At 39.5% G+C, this 12,383-nt stretch overlaps 1 protein-coding gene across 1 annotated transcript; it reads left to right on the plus strand.

Annotated features, from left to right (window-relative positions):
* The first annotated feature begins 444 nt into the window (after positions 1–444).
* On the plus strand, positions 445–11,699 carry LOC107393320 (E3 ubiquitin-protein ligase RNF126). The gene is made up of 9 exons (XM_015971597.3): positions 445–562; positions 3,676–3,734; positions 6,356–6,416; positions 6,810–7,045; positions 7,298–7,366; positions 7,454–7,523; positions 7,651–7,744; positions 10,427–10,542; positions 10,669–11,699. The coding sequence occupies exons 1-9, from the start codon at positions 488–490 to the stop codon at positions 10,837–10,839; spliced, it is 951 nt and encodes a 316-aa protein (XP_015827083.3). The 5' UTR covers positions 445–487; the 3' UTR covers positions 10,840–11,699.
* The last annotated feature ends 684 nt before the right edge of the window (positions 11,700–12,383 follow it).

The raw sequence follows: 12,383 nt of genomic DNA on the forward strand, positions 1-12,383 counted from the left end.
CTTGAAAGGGCTTTATACACAAATTGAATGGCAGGGTATGGAAAATAAACAAAACTTCCGCTGAGCATTTGTCGCCCTCTTGTGGTCACTAGTGGTATAAAACTTTTGTAAATGAAATGAGAAAGGAATACAAAAATTTAATATTTTCTTTTTGTTTGTTTTGTATGTATGATTTTGGTATTTGTTTCGTGATATGCTGTAATAGCGCATGTGCTTTGTAAATCAAGCTGCCATTTTTCCTTTGAGATGTTTAGTTCAGCAGTTCAGTTTTATTTTACACCAAGATTTTGTTAATTTAGTTTCATTATATTTTCTTCAGGAATAAATATACATGAGCATACCGTTTCTTTATTACCAGTACTTGATTTTGTGTTTCATGCAATGACCGTAGAAACTGGTTTAATCATTACACAGGCATTTCGTTAGTTGCTTTTTGTCCCTTCCGTCGCTCCGTAATTTCTCGTCTTTCTTTCTGTTGAGGCCAAAGATGGCAGAAGCTCCTCCATGCCCCAGCCGGTTCTTCTGTCACAGATGCTCGGTAGAGATTAGTCCTCGGCTTCCCGTAAGTCAGACGAATACGGAATGTTAGGAATAACAGTTAAGCATAAAAAATCATAGTAAAGTTGTTTGTGCTTTTGTATATTTTGTTGTAGCAGCGTAACATTCTTTAGCATGCTAATAGTATTAGCTTTCTGTCTCGTTCACGGTAGCGACCAGCCTGTTAGCTTATAAATGTCCGGATCTGCCAGCTTTTAAACAGAACAGAACTGCGTAGTCACTACGCTCTAGCTCTCTCCAGTGTCTCATATATATATATATATATATATATATATATATATATATATATATATATATATATATATATATATATATATATATATATATAAAATGTATGTATATGTATACAACAGCTGAAAAGTCAAAACCTACCACCTTTTCTCTGAAAGGCAACAGTGCAGCCAACTGCACCACTGCTCGTAATGTTATACAGTATCAAATTCTTTAAAGAATCTTGTCTAATACTAGTTCAAGTTAGTAATATTAACTAGTATTAGTTCTAACTCTAAGCCTAAATATTGTATTATCTAAGTTAAATTTAGTCACGCATCCACACATTTTTCTTGATGGTGAAATGACAGTGAGTGACGAACAAAGTGGACCCTGTCTGCAAACACAACGTGCTCTTTGTTTAGCAAGATTTTAATCGCTCCAAAAAGAAGTTCAAATATTCTTTAGAACCAAAGGTTTGTGTGATGGAATTTCTGTGGACTGAAGTTTTTCTTCCCCATCAGATTTATATCTGGATAGTTTAGATGACAGCTAGCTCTGTACATTGTTCATTGAGACATTCCTAAAATATTTTATGGGGCACAGTGCCATCCACCTGTAAATAAGCTGTTAAATTAATGGATGGCTGTTACAATTTTAGAAGCATGATTGGATCAATTTAAGCTACTTGCTTTATCTGATGGAGCTCGTTATGTTGTGGCTAATCAGTGATGAATCACTTGTAAAGCCCCTTTGAATTATATCATTTGATTCGATATTCAGAGCTTCAGTTGAAATGATTCAATCACAGTAGGGCTGCACAATATATCGCAAATATATCATCATCGCAATATCGGCATGCGCAATATGCATATCGCAAAGAACAGATACATATAATGAATGGTCAGCTCAACTGTTCTGTCAATCAAATGGGAGCATGATGTTTTTTTAACAAATCAAATAGAGCTCTTCATCCATTTGGCCAATTGGGTGGGTTCTCATAGGTTAGATGCCCACCCCCAACACTTAATTTGGATGGTTAGCAAACACCTGAGTTAGCTTTGTTCTGTTCTTTCTGCTGATTCTGCTTTTTCCGGGATCCACTGGTTGCCCTTTCTTGTTCATTTTCTTTTTTTCCTTTCCTCACATCTTTAGCTTTTCTTATTTTTATGATTTATTTTTGTCATTTTTATATTTCTTTGTTTTTGATACATTTTGTTTCTGAGTTAAATTTTTTTTTATCGCAAATAATATCATCATGGCAATATTAATCACTGATATTGCAGGTTTTTTTTTATTATCGTGCAACCCTAATTCTCAGCTAATTTTCCTGACATTAACTTGGACAGATCAGGCGTAATGATCAATGTTGGTGTCTGTTATGGTAACTAGTTTTAAAACGATTGACTGATGTTAAATCAACTTCAAATAGATTGACGTTAAATCCAAAACTTAACAATCATTGATGAAACACCAGATTTTTTTTATTCTTAACTCATTCGCTGCCAGCTGTTTCCTGATCGGTGAAGCCCTTCGCTGCCAGTGTTTCTCACCGTTTTTACTGTTTTTTTAAGAGTCACAGAACGTTGTGCGCTAGCATGATGTCGACGCCAAAACAACCAAAACAAAGTGGAGACTCACCTCTTACATCAGGAAGAATCTGTGCGTTTCGAGCTTTATCCGCTCTTTCATAATCCGTTGTTGAATTGTGATCGGCAGAAGCTTTTCCGGTTCGCGCTTCACGTTTTTTTACAGCAGCGGCCCAAAACGATCTCCTAACACATAGATTTTCTGCTTCCTGATCACATGATGTGTGACGTATGCGGATGAAGATCGGCTTTAGAGCTGAGATGTTTGTTCTTACGGTGAGGGGGCTCGTTCCGATGCTCACACAGTAAAAAAATGCAAATGACAACTTGAGGCGTCATTGGCAGTGAATGAGTTAAAGTTTAACTACAAAACAATTGAATCCCATGTTTATTTTTTCTATTGTGAATCTGTTTAATACCTGATTGTCAAACTGATCATATTTCAGTTTGACCTATACATGGCCCTGTGTAATCATAGCGTTTTAGGTTTACTCACATCATTTTCAGCAGCAGCAATATGACGAACATGTTTAGAAACAGGATTGCACACACAAACCCATTCTCTGGAATAGTCTCACCGCTTTATAACCCTGGTACCCTGAGTTAAAGTGTATTCTTCTGTCTTGGTTTCTTTTTTATTTATTTATTTTTTCTGTACGTTTATTTTCATTTATTCACATTTAAAAACAAAACACAAAACAGGCTTGCGAAAACAATGAAAATGGAACAGAAAGAAGCAAAATTTATGTTATCTGTTCCCCTTAACCAAAATAATCACAAATGACAACAAAGTTATTATAGTAAAAAACAAATAAAAATAAAAACTGTCTGACCTGGTTTACTGATTTAGCTTTGGCAAAAAATGGAGAGAAAACAAATATGTACACAATTTTTTTTCTTATATTAATGAAAGGAGAAAACAAATGATGCAAAATAAAACACAAAAAATAATAGCTAAAAGAAACAAAGTAGAACAAACAAAGTGTGTTTTCCATTTCTCTCTACTTCATAAATACATCAATCTCATAGCATCATATAAGCTAAGCATTTCATTTTTGATATGTTTATTAAAGGTATATTATTGTTTTGGTATTCTTGATTTCGGTACTTAATTTATTCCACATTTTGACTCCATATATTGATACACAGCGTTCCATTATATTTATCCTATGTTTTGGTATCGTGTATATTTAGTTGCCTTTCAAATCATAACTACTCTTTCTTTCCATAAATCTTATGATCAAATTTGTTGGAAGGTGCTTTTTGTCGACTTTATACATAAATTTCAAAATGGTGTAATTCTTCTGTTTGTTGACAGGAGTACATGTGTCCCAGATGTGAGTCGGGATTCATCGAAGAGCTGCTAGAAGAAAGAAGGTGAAAAAAGCCAAAATCCTGCTTAAACCAGTGTTTTAACTATAATTCTATGTTTTATAGAAAAAAATGAGAAAAGTAGGGGTGCACCATTATGACATTTGTGGGCCAATACCGATATAAATATGCACAACATTTATGCTACTGAAATCATTAAATTTTGTATAAACAGAAATTTATGCAAGCTGAATGTTTGAATGTCTTACACAGTTTGCAATCTTTAGAAATAAAGTGATCCCTCGCTACTTCGCGGTTCGTTTATCACGGATTCACGACTTCGCAGATTTTTCTTTGGAGCCTTATTCAAGGGAAATTCGCCGATTCACGGTATTTTTCACCGATTCGCGGTATTTTTTTATGCGAAATATCAAGAAATTCCAGTTTTTTTCATCAATTTCATCATAAAATGCACTTTTTGTAATAAAACTATATAAAACCAAGTAAAAAAATGTTTTCTTGAGTTTTACCCACAAAAAGAGAATGTGATCATACAATAATTCAATATAGTACTGTACTGTATATATGGTGTCCCTACTTCGCAGATTTTCACCTATCGCGCCCAGGTCTGGAACGCATCTACCGCGATAAACGAGGGATCACTGTAGTGTGTGTGTGTGTGTGTGTGTGTGTGTGTGTGTGTGTGTGTGTGTGTGTGTGTGTGTGTGTGTGTGTGTGTGTACGTGCGCATACAGACATCACACACAGTTTTCCTTCTGAGATGATTACTATCACTGTCACATGACTAAACAATTACACATCATCACCCCCCTGACCCTCTGAAACAGATACACAAACCGAAACAAGATGGAAGAAATATTGGTTTTTAATATTGGCCCCGTTTTACACATTGAACTCATGTGTTAAAAAATGACTAACATCGGCCGATACCAATATTCATGCCGATTTATTGTGCATCCTTAGATAAAAGTGTTGTTAACGTTCTTTTTATTAATTTTTTTTTCAAGTTTCTAATAAACTACGATTTATTTTTTTGGTTCTGCTACTAGGATGTTATTTTGTTAAATAATGTTGAAGGTGGAATCACTTATTTTCATTTGGCGTAGCCATATAAAGAACATTTGAAAGCAGTATTAAAACTTAGAGCACGTGTACTTGAGCTGGACAATAGTTCAATAACGATATACACAGTATATTGATGGATGTACTGCACGATAGTAAAGGAAAAAAAAAGGTCAATAAAAACTTCAATAAAAAGTTTCCTTTAATTTTTCTATCAGAGCCTATCGGGTAGCTTAATGTTAGACTTATTACTTACTCCCAACCAATCAAAAACACAGACCCAGGCACGCCCTCCCCTCTCAGACCAGAACAGACAGCAAGATTTCGCGGCATGGAGCAGTGGAGGAAATTGTCCTCCACATGTCTGATGAAAAAAAGGCACCATGGTCAGTTGAAAAATTAGCAGAATCGATAAAAATCTAGTTAAAGGGACTTTTCGGACTTTTGAATTTTTATGCTCCTGATTTCCCCCTCAGGCCAAAACCGTAACGGCAGCTTCAGTTGTAGGCTCGTGCACGAGGCGCGCATGCTGTACGTGCACACTCAACGAAAATAACAGCTGAGAGTGCACAGAGCTCTGAGAGCGTTGTGTGTGTGTGTGTGTGTGTGTGTGTGTGCGCGCGCGCGCGCACGTGCGTGTGCGTGTGTGGCCCGGAGGACAGAAGAACACAGCAAATTAATAAAATAATGTGCCTCTGTCTCTGCAGCTGCACTTTCTCGTCGGCCGGCTGAACGTGCAGTGTGTGTGTGTGTGTGTGTGTGTGTGTGTGTGTGTGTGTGTGTGTGTGTGTGTGTGTGGCCTGGAGGACAGTAGAACACGCAGCTAATTAATTAAATAATTTGGTTCTGCACATTTTTCTTCGGCACATCCGTCAAATGTTTATGATGGGTCAGTCCTCCTGCATGCTCAGATCATTCCTTCCCTTGCTGGCTATTTTGTTGCTAATTTGCAGGAAATATCTAGAAGAAAGTTCTGCAGAAAGTAGCTAAGGGTCCCCAGAAATGTAGCTAGCTTCGTCACTAGGTGTTAGGAACAGCGACAAAGTGGCACTGCCTCTCTCTCTGCTGCTAAAGCTACGGATAGCAAATGCTACGGGCGATGCCTGAGCGTGAACGTGCATGAAGCAGCCTGCTCGACCTGAGCATCTCTTTTTCTGTGATTTTTCAGAAAACAGCCAATCACAGTAAAAATGCCAGGGCTCATTCTCCAGGACCAGGGCATTGCAGGAGAATGTATGAAGAAGACATTTATTATTTCTATACATGTTTTGGCTGTCAAACTTCCTTATAGTCCCTTTAAGTAACAAAGTCAACTTGTTTTATCATAAATTAATGACATCAAGTGGCCAGGGCTGCACTTAAAACATATTTTCTATATATTTTTCTAATCAAAAATTATTTATATCAATTAATATGCTTTTGTTCTGTATCTTCCAGCCCTCACATGTACTCATTGTACGTGTTTTAGGAGGAGAATCTTCAGGAAAGAATTCTGATAAAAATCTTTGTTTTCATAAGAAACTGGACATGTGGTGTGAAACCATTTTCCTTCTGCGTTACAAAGTCCATGCATGACCTTATCCATTATCTGTCTTCTGTTTTAGTGCTGACAATGGGTCCACGTCCACCATCTCCAGCGGGCCCCAAAACCAACAACCATTTGAGGTTTCTAAACTGGTCTTTACTCAGACCTTTACCTTCTTTCTGCACATGTGTGGCTCTGATAGGCGCCATGTTGTGTAACACATTCAGCATTTTCAGCAACTAAAAGAAATCTGCTTCCACTGACATTTGTGCCGATCTCGTGCTTGATGATGATGGGGTTTGTCACAGGGTTACCACTTCCACTTGTTAACTGCAGTTTGGAGTTTTAGAATGCATTGATTCCTTTACATATTTTTGCACATTGCATCATTTCAAGCTCCATGTTTAACTTTTGTCATTTCTGTGGATATATTTTACTTGAATAAAGCAACTGTCCTCATTAAACAGAAAATGCTGTATAAAAAGTGTTTTAATTGCTTGTTCCTTACTGTCTGTTATCTGTTTGTCCACCAGAATGCAGACCAGCACTTATTTACGTTCCCATCAGGCTATGGTCAGTTTGCCCTCAGCGTCTATGACGACAGCCTCGATTTCGGAGTTGGACTCGGACCAGGGGATAACCGGGATGCTGAAAACCGGTGGGAAAGGGAATCGGCATCGCGACAGAGATACAGTGCCAGGCAACCCAGAAGTCGGCACGGATCCAGACGACAAGCAGGAAGGCATGAAGGAGTTCCTACTTTAGAGGGGTAGGATGAACCCATATCTGATATTTTTTTATGACGGTCTGAACGGCACTGATCCAATTTTTCCTAAATGCCAGGCTTATAAATCGCTGGGGGAAACCCTGTAGTGTGAACGGCCACACAGAAAATCAGATTTACTCAAAAAAACGGAATTGAGCATCAAGATCTGTAGTGGGAACGCAGCCTTTGTCTCCCTTGATGCCTTCCATTGTTATGAGCCCAGTCACACGTTTCTTTTGTGCTTTTATTTTGTAGAATCATTCAACAGCTAGTGAATGGAATAATCACACCTACTGCAATGCCAAATGTTGGTGTTGGATCCTGGTGAGTCTGTGAAAAAGAACTTTATCAAACCAAAATTCAAACTGAAAACAAATGTGCTTATTTAATCCTGCCATGTAAATTTTAAAGGGGCGTCCTTCACTCAAATCCAATGGACTATGCCTGGGGTGCCAATGGGCTTGATGCTATTATTACACAGGTATTTCCTCATAAAAACATTTTTGCGTGCATTTTTCTAGTTAAAGAAACAAAAATCCTAGATGTTGTTTAAGTGAGTCTGGACCTTGATTGTATTTATTTTATTGTCTTCTTTTTTAAATTTTTAGTTACTGCACCAGTTTGAGAACACAGGACCACCGCCTGCTGACGGGGATAAAATAAAAAATCTCCCTACCGTACAAGTTACAGATGGACATGTTGGTAAGTCTAACAATAATAAATAAAACAAGTGTTTCATTGGTGAATTTGTTTCTATTTTTTCTTCTGTAGATGCACTATATAACCTAGCCTAGGAATCTAAACCAACCGCAGTAAAAAAAAAGATTTTCCCTTGCAGGTCAGCCTGGCCATGGTTCATTTTAGCCTCAGCAGCTCTACCATTGGCCCGAACAGTTTAATTATATGTATATATATATATATATGTACAGTGGAGCAAAAAAGTATTTAGTCAGCCACCGATTGTGCAAGTTCTCCCACTTAAAATGATGACAGAGGTCAGTAATTTTCATCATAGGTACACTTCAACTGTGAGAGACAGAATGTGAAAAAAAAAATCCATGAATTCACATGGCAGGATTTTTAAAGAATTTATTTGTAAATCAGGGTGGAAAATAAGTATTTGGGCAATAACAAAAATTCAACTCAATACTTTGTAACATAACCTTTGTTGGCAATAACAGAGGTCAAACGATTACTATAGGTCTTTACCAGGTTTGCACACACAGTAGCTGGTATTTTGGCCCATTCCTCCATGCAGATCTTCTCGAGAGCAGTGATGTTTTGGGACTGTCGCCGAGCAACACGGACTTTCAACTCCCTCCACAGATTTTCTATGGGGTTGAGGTCTGGAGACTGGCTAGGCCACTCCAGGACTTTCAAATGCTTCTTACGGAGCCACTCCTTTGTTGCCCGGGCGGTGTGTTTGGGATCATGGTCGTGTTGGAAGACCCAGCCACGTTTCATCTTCAAAGCTTTCACTGATGGAAGGAGGTTTTCGCTCAGAATCTCACGATACATGGCCCCATTCATTCTGTCCTTAACACGGATCAGTCGTCCTGTCCCCTTAGCAGAAAAACAGCCCCAAAGCATGATGTTCCCACCCCCTTGCTTCACAGTAGGTATGGTGTTATTGGGATGCAACTCAGTATTCTTCTTCCTCCAAACACGACGAGTTGAGTTTATACCAAAAAGTTCTACTTTGGTTTCATCTGACCACGTGACATTCTCCCAATCCTCTGCTGTATCATCCATGTGCTCTCTGGCAAACTTCAGACGGGCCTGGACATGCACTGGCTTCAGCAGCGGAACACGTCTGGCACTGCAGGATTTGAGTCCCTGCCGTTGTAGTGTGTTACTGATGGTGACCTTTGTTACTGTGGTCCCAGTTCTCTGCAGGTCATTCACCAGGTCCCCCCGTGTGGTTCTGGGATTCTTGCTCACCGTTCTCATGATCATTTTGACCCCACGGGATGAGATCTTGCGTGGAGCCCCAGATCGAGGGAGATTATCAGTGGTCTTGTATGTCTTCCATTTTCTGATAGTTGCTCCCACAGTTGATTTTTTCACACCAAGCTGCTTGCCTATTGTAGATTCACTCTTCCCAGTCTGGTGCAGGTCTACAATTCTTTTCCTGGTGTCCTTCGAAAGCTCTTTGGTCTTGGCCATAGTGGAGTTTGGAGTCTGACTGTTTGAGGCTGTGGACAGGTGTCTTTTATACAGATAATGAGTTCAAACAGGTGCCATTAATACAGGTAACGAGTGGAGGACAGAAAAGCTTCTTAAAGAAGACGTTACAGGTCTGTGAGAGCCAGAGATTTTCCTTGTTTGAAGTGACCAAATACTTTTTTCCATCCTGATTTACAAATAAATTCTTTAAAAATCCTGGCATGTGAATTCATGGATTTTTTTTTCACATTCTATCTCTCACAGTTGAAGTGTACCTCTGTCATCATTTTAAGTGGGAGAACTTGCACAATCGGTGGCTGACTAATTTTTTGCCCCACTATATATATATATATATATATATATATATATATATATATATATATATATAAAACAAAGGAACAGCCCTGGTTTAAAACAGCTTTTGCATCAGCTGTGAATGATTTCAACTTGGGCTTTTTTCAAAACATGAGCAGAAAGAGGTACTTAATTCTTTGTTTGTAAAAAGGATGCAACAGCATTTGTTGTCAAACAGGAAATGGGAGTGGAGTAAGACTCTTTAATGTTCAAAGGTTGCATATTCCACAAGTTTGGAGGAATAACAGAAAATGCACGATGGCCCCATGATTTCAGTTGAACCAATGGGTCAGCTGACAAAAGTGAATGGGTTGGAACATAACCATTTAACATCAATTAGAAGTACTTGAGAGTCATGTTGAAGTAAGATTTTAAATCTAATCCCATAGCGGATTGGAAGCCAGTGAAGTGCCGCTAACACTGGGGTAACATGTTCCCGCCTCGATTTATCTGTCAGAGATCGTGCCACGCTGTTTTGAACCATCTGAAGTCTCTCAGTAGCCTTCTGGCTCATTCTAGCATACCGGTAGATGAAATTACAATAATCTAGCCTGGATGAATACATCTCTAATGAAGGCTTGGAAAAGATTGGCTTAATCCTAGCAATGCGACGAAGATGAATAAAGCAGATGTTCACAATGCCGTTCACTTGGCTATCAAGCTTGAGTGCAATGTCCATAAGATCTCCCAAATTTTTAACAGCCAGTCTTGAACACGAACAATAAACTAACTTTTGCTGTTGACTAAAATAATGTTTTTTTGTTATTTTTCTTACACTCACTTGGGTGAAATTTGTAGCCAAAGGCAGGTGGCATATAGTGCTGACATGCTGTGACTCAATACCATTGTAACATGCTTTTTCAGCCTCAGCCCTGGAATGTCCCGTGTGTAAAGAAGATTACAGTGTTGGTGAAAATGTGAGGCAGCTCCCGTGCAATCACATGTTTCACAATGACTGCATAGTACCTTGGCTGGAACAGGTATTAAACACGACCATCTTTCTTCTCTGATTACAGTACATAGTGTTGTTTGAAACAGGAGGGGGGGGGGGGGGGGGTAAACGTCTGCAGTAACACTGAAACGATGCCATGTTTGTTCTCCCCCAGCATGACACTTGTCCAGTATGCAGGAAAAGCCTGAGTGGACAGAACACAGCAACAAACCCTCCAGAGCTATCAGGGATGAACTTTACCTCCTCTTCCTCTTCTTCCTCATCTTCTTCCACCCCTCAGTCCTCAGGGTCAACCAGCAACGAGAACTCCACTGATAACTCATAGAGAGGGCTTTTTTTTATGTTCATCCTCTGAGCTGTTCGTAGCTCCCAGCCTGCTGTGCTTCAGAGCAGTGACCTCCAGACCCCTCTTTGTGGTAGGGCAGAGGCCCGAGTGCATCTCAGCAGGATCACTCAGGTCTGATTCAAGGGTAAGTGATACGTGTTTGTGTACATCTGCCCATCGCTTCACGCCCAACACCCCCACCTTCATCAGGAATCTGAACAATGGATGCGTGGAAGCCTGGAGTGCAGCTTCTTACGATAAGGAAAGGCTTGGAAACTTCAAAACACTTGATTGAGACACTTCATACAAGGAGAGAAAATAAAGGAATCCAAAGGTAGAAGAGTAGGGACACTAAGACAATTACCATTCTTCTTCTTTATGTTGTTTTCTTTAAAACTCAACTCGTTTGACTTATGGCTCTTTGGCCAAAGTGAATGAAATTATATCATTTTTCTAACAAGCAGCATTCATATCTTAGAGTGCACTATTGTGCACTGGTGACATGTGCACTACGATGTATTAATCGTTTAAAATAATATGTTTATTATCTTTGTCTTATCTGAATTTTTTGCAGTAGTTTATATATTTATTGTATTTTGATTCTCATGCTGATTTAGGGTTACCTGTCATGTGGCTGGTATCATGGTTTTCACTTGAAATTATTTTTTAACTGCAGTAAATGTTTGAATAAATCAAATTATCCTAAATTACACTCTTAAGGATGTATGACAATTACATTTTTAAGCCAAAATTAAAACAGGTAATGTTTTAAGATGATGCCAGTGGGACAAACAAGAAAAAGGTATAATTATGTACTAGAAAATGAACTAACTGCTATGGAAATAAAAATGTGTCTGCTACTTCTTTGTTTACACAAGTCATTCTTTTTTTAAAGCAGAGTACACAAAAATAGACTTAAAGGTGTGGTTTACTGAAAAGTAGGGCTGCACAATATATCGAAAAATTGTCGTCATCGCAATAACAGGACGTGCGATAGGCCCATCGCAAAACACGGCAAAAACAGCGATAAATGTTTGGTTCAAACATTTCCATCCAACATAGCTCCTAGGATCATTAGGGCACTTAGTGCCCCTGGTAGGGTCTCCCATGACAAATTGGTCTTAGGTGAAGGGTGAGACAAAGAACGGTTCGAAGGATCTTTCATGGCGGTTAAAACGAAGAGTCGGAGTACCCTGCCCGGAGGGTTACCGGGGTCCCACCCTGGAGCCAGGCCTGGGGTTGGGGCCCGTGAGCGAGCGCCTGGTGGCCGGGCTTTCGCCCATGGGGCCCGGCCGGGCCCAGCCCGAACCGGATACATGGGCTCGTCCAACTGTGGACCCACCACCCGCAGGAGGAACATGAAGGGTCCGGTGCAATGCGAATCGGGTGGCAGACCAAGGTGGGAGCCTTGGCGGTCCAATCCCCGGACAAGAAAACTAGTTTTTGGGACATGGAACGTCACCTCGCTGGTGGGGAAGGAGACGGAACTTGTGGCAGAGGTTGAGCGGTACCGGCTAGATATAGTCGGACTCACCTCGACACAT

The sequence above is a fragment of the Nothobranchius furzeri genome, chromosome 8 (assembly GCF_043380555.1).
Source record: "Nothobranchius furzeri strain GRZ-AD chromosome 8, NfurGRZ-RIMD1, whole genome shotgun sequence".
NCBI classification, from domain to species: Eukaryota; Metazoa; Chordata; class Actinopteri; order Cyprinodontiformes; family Nothobranchiidae; genus Nothobranchius; species Nothobranchius furzeri.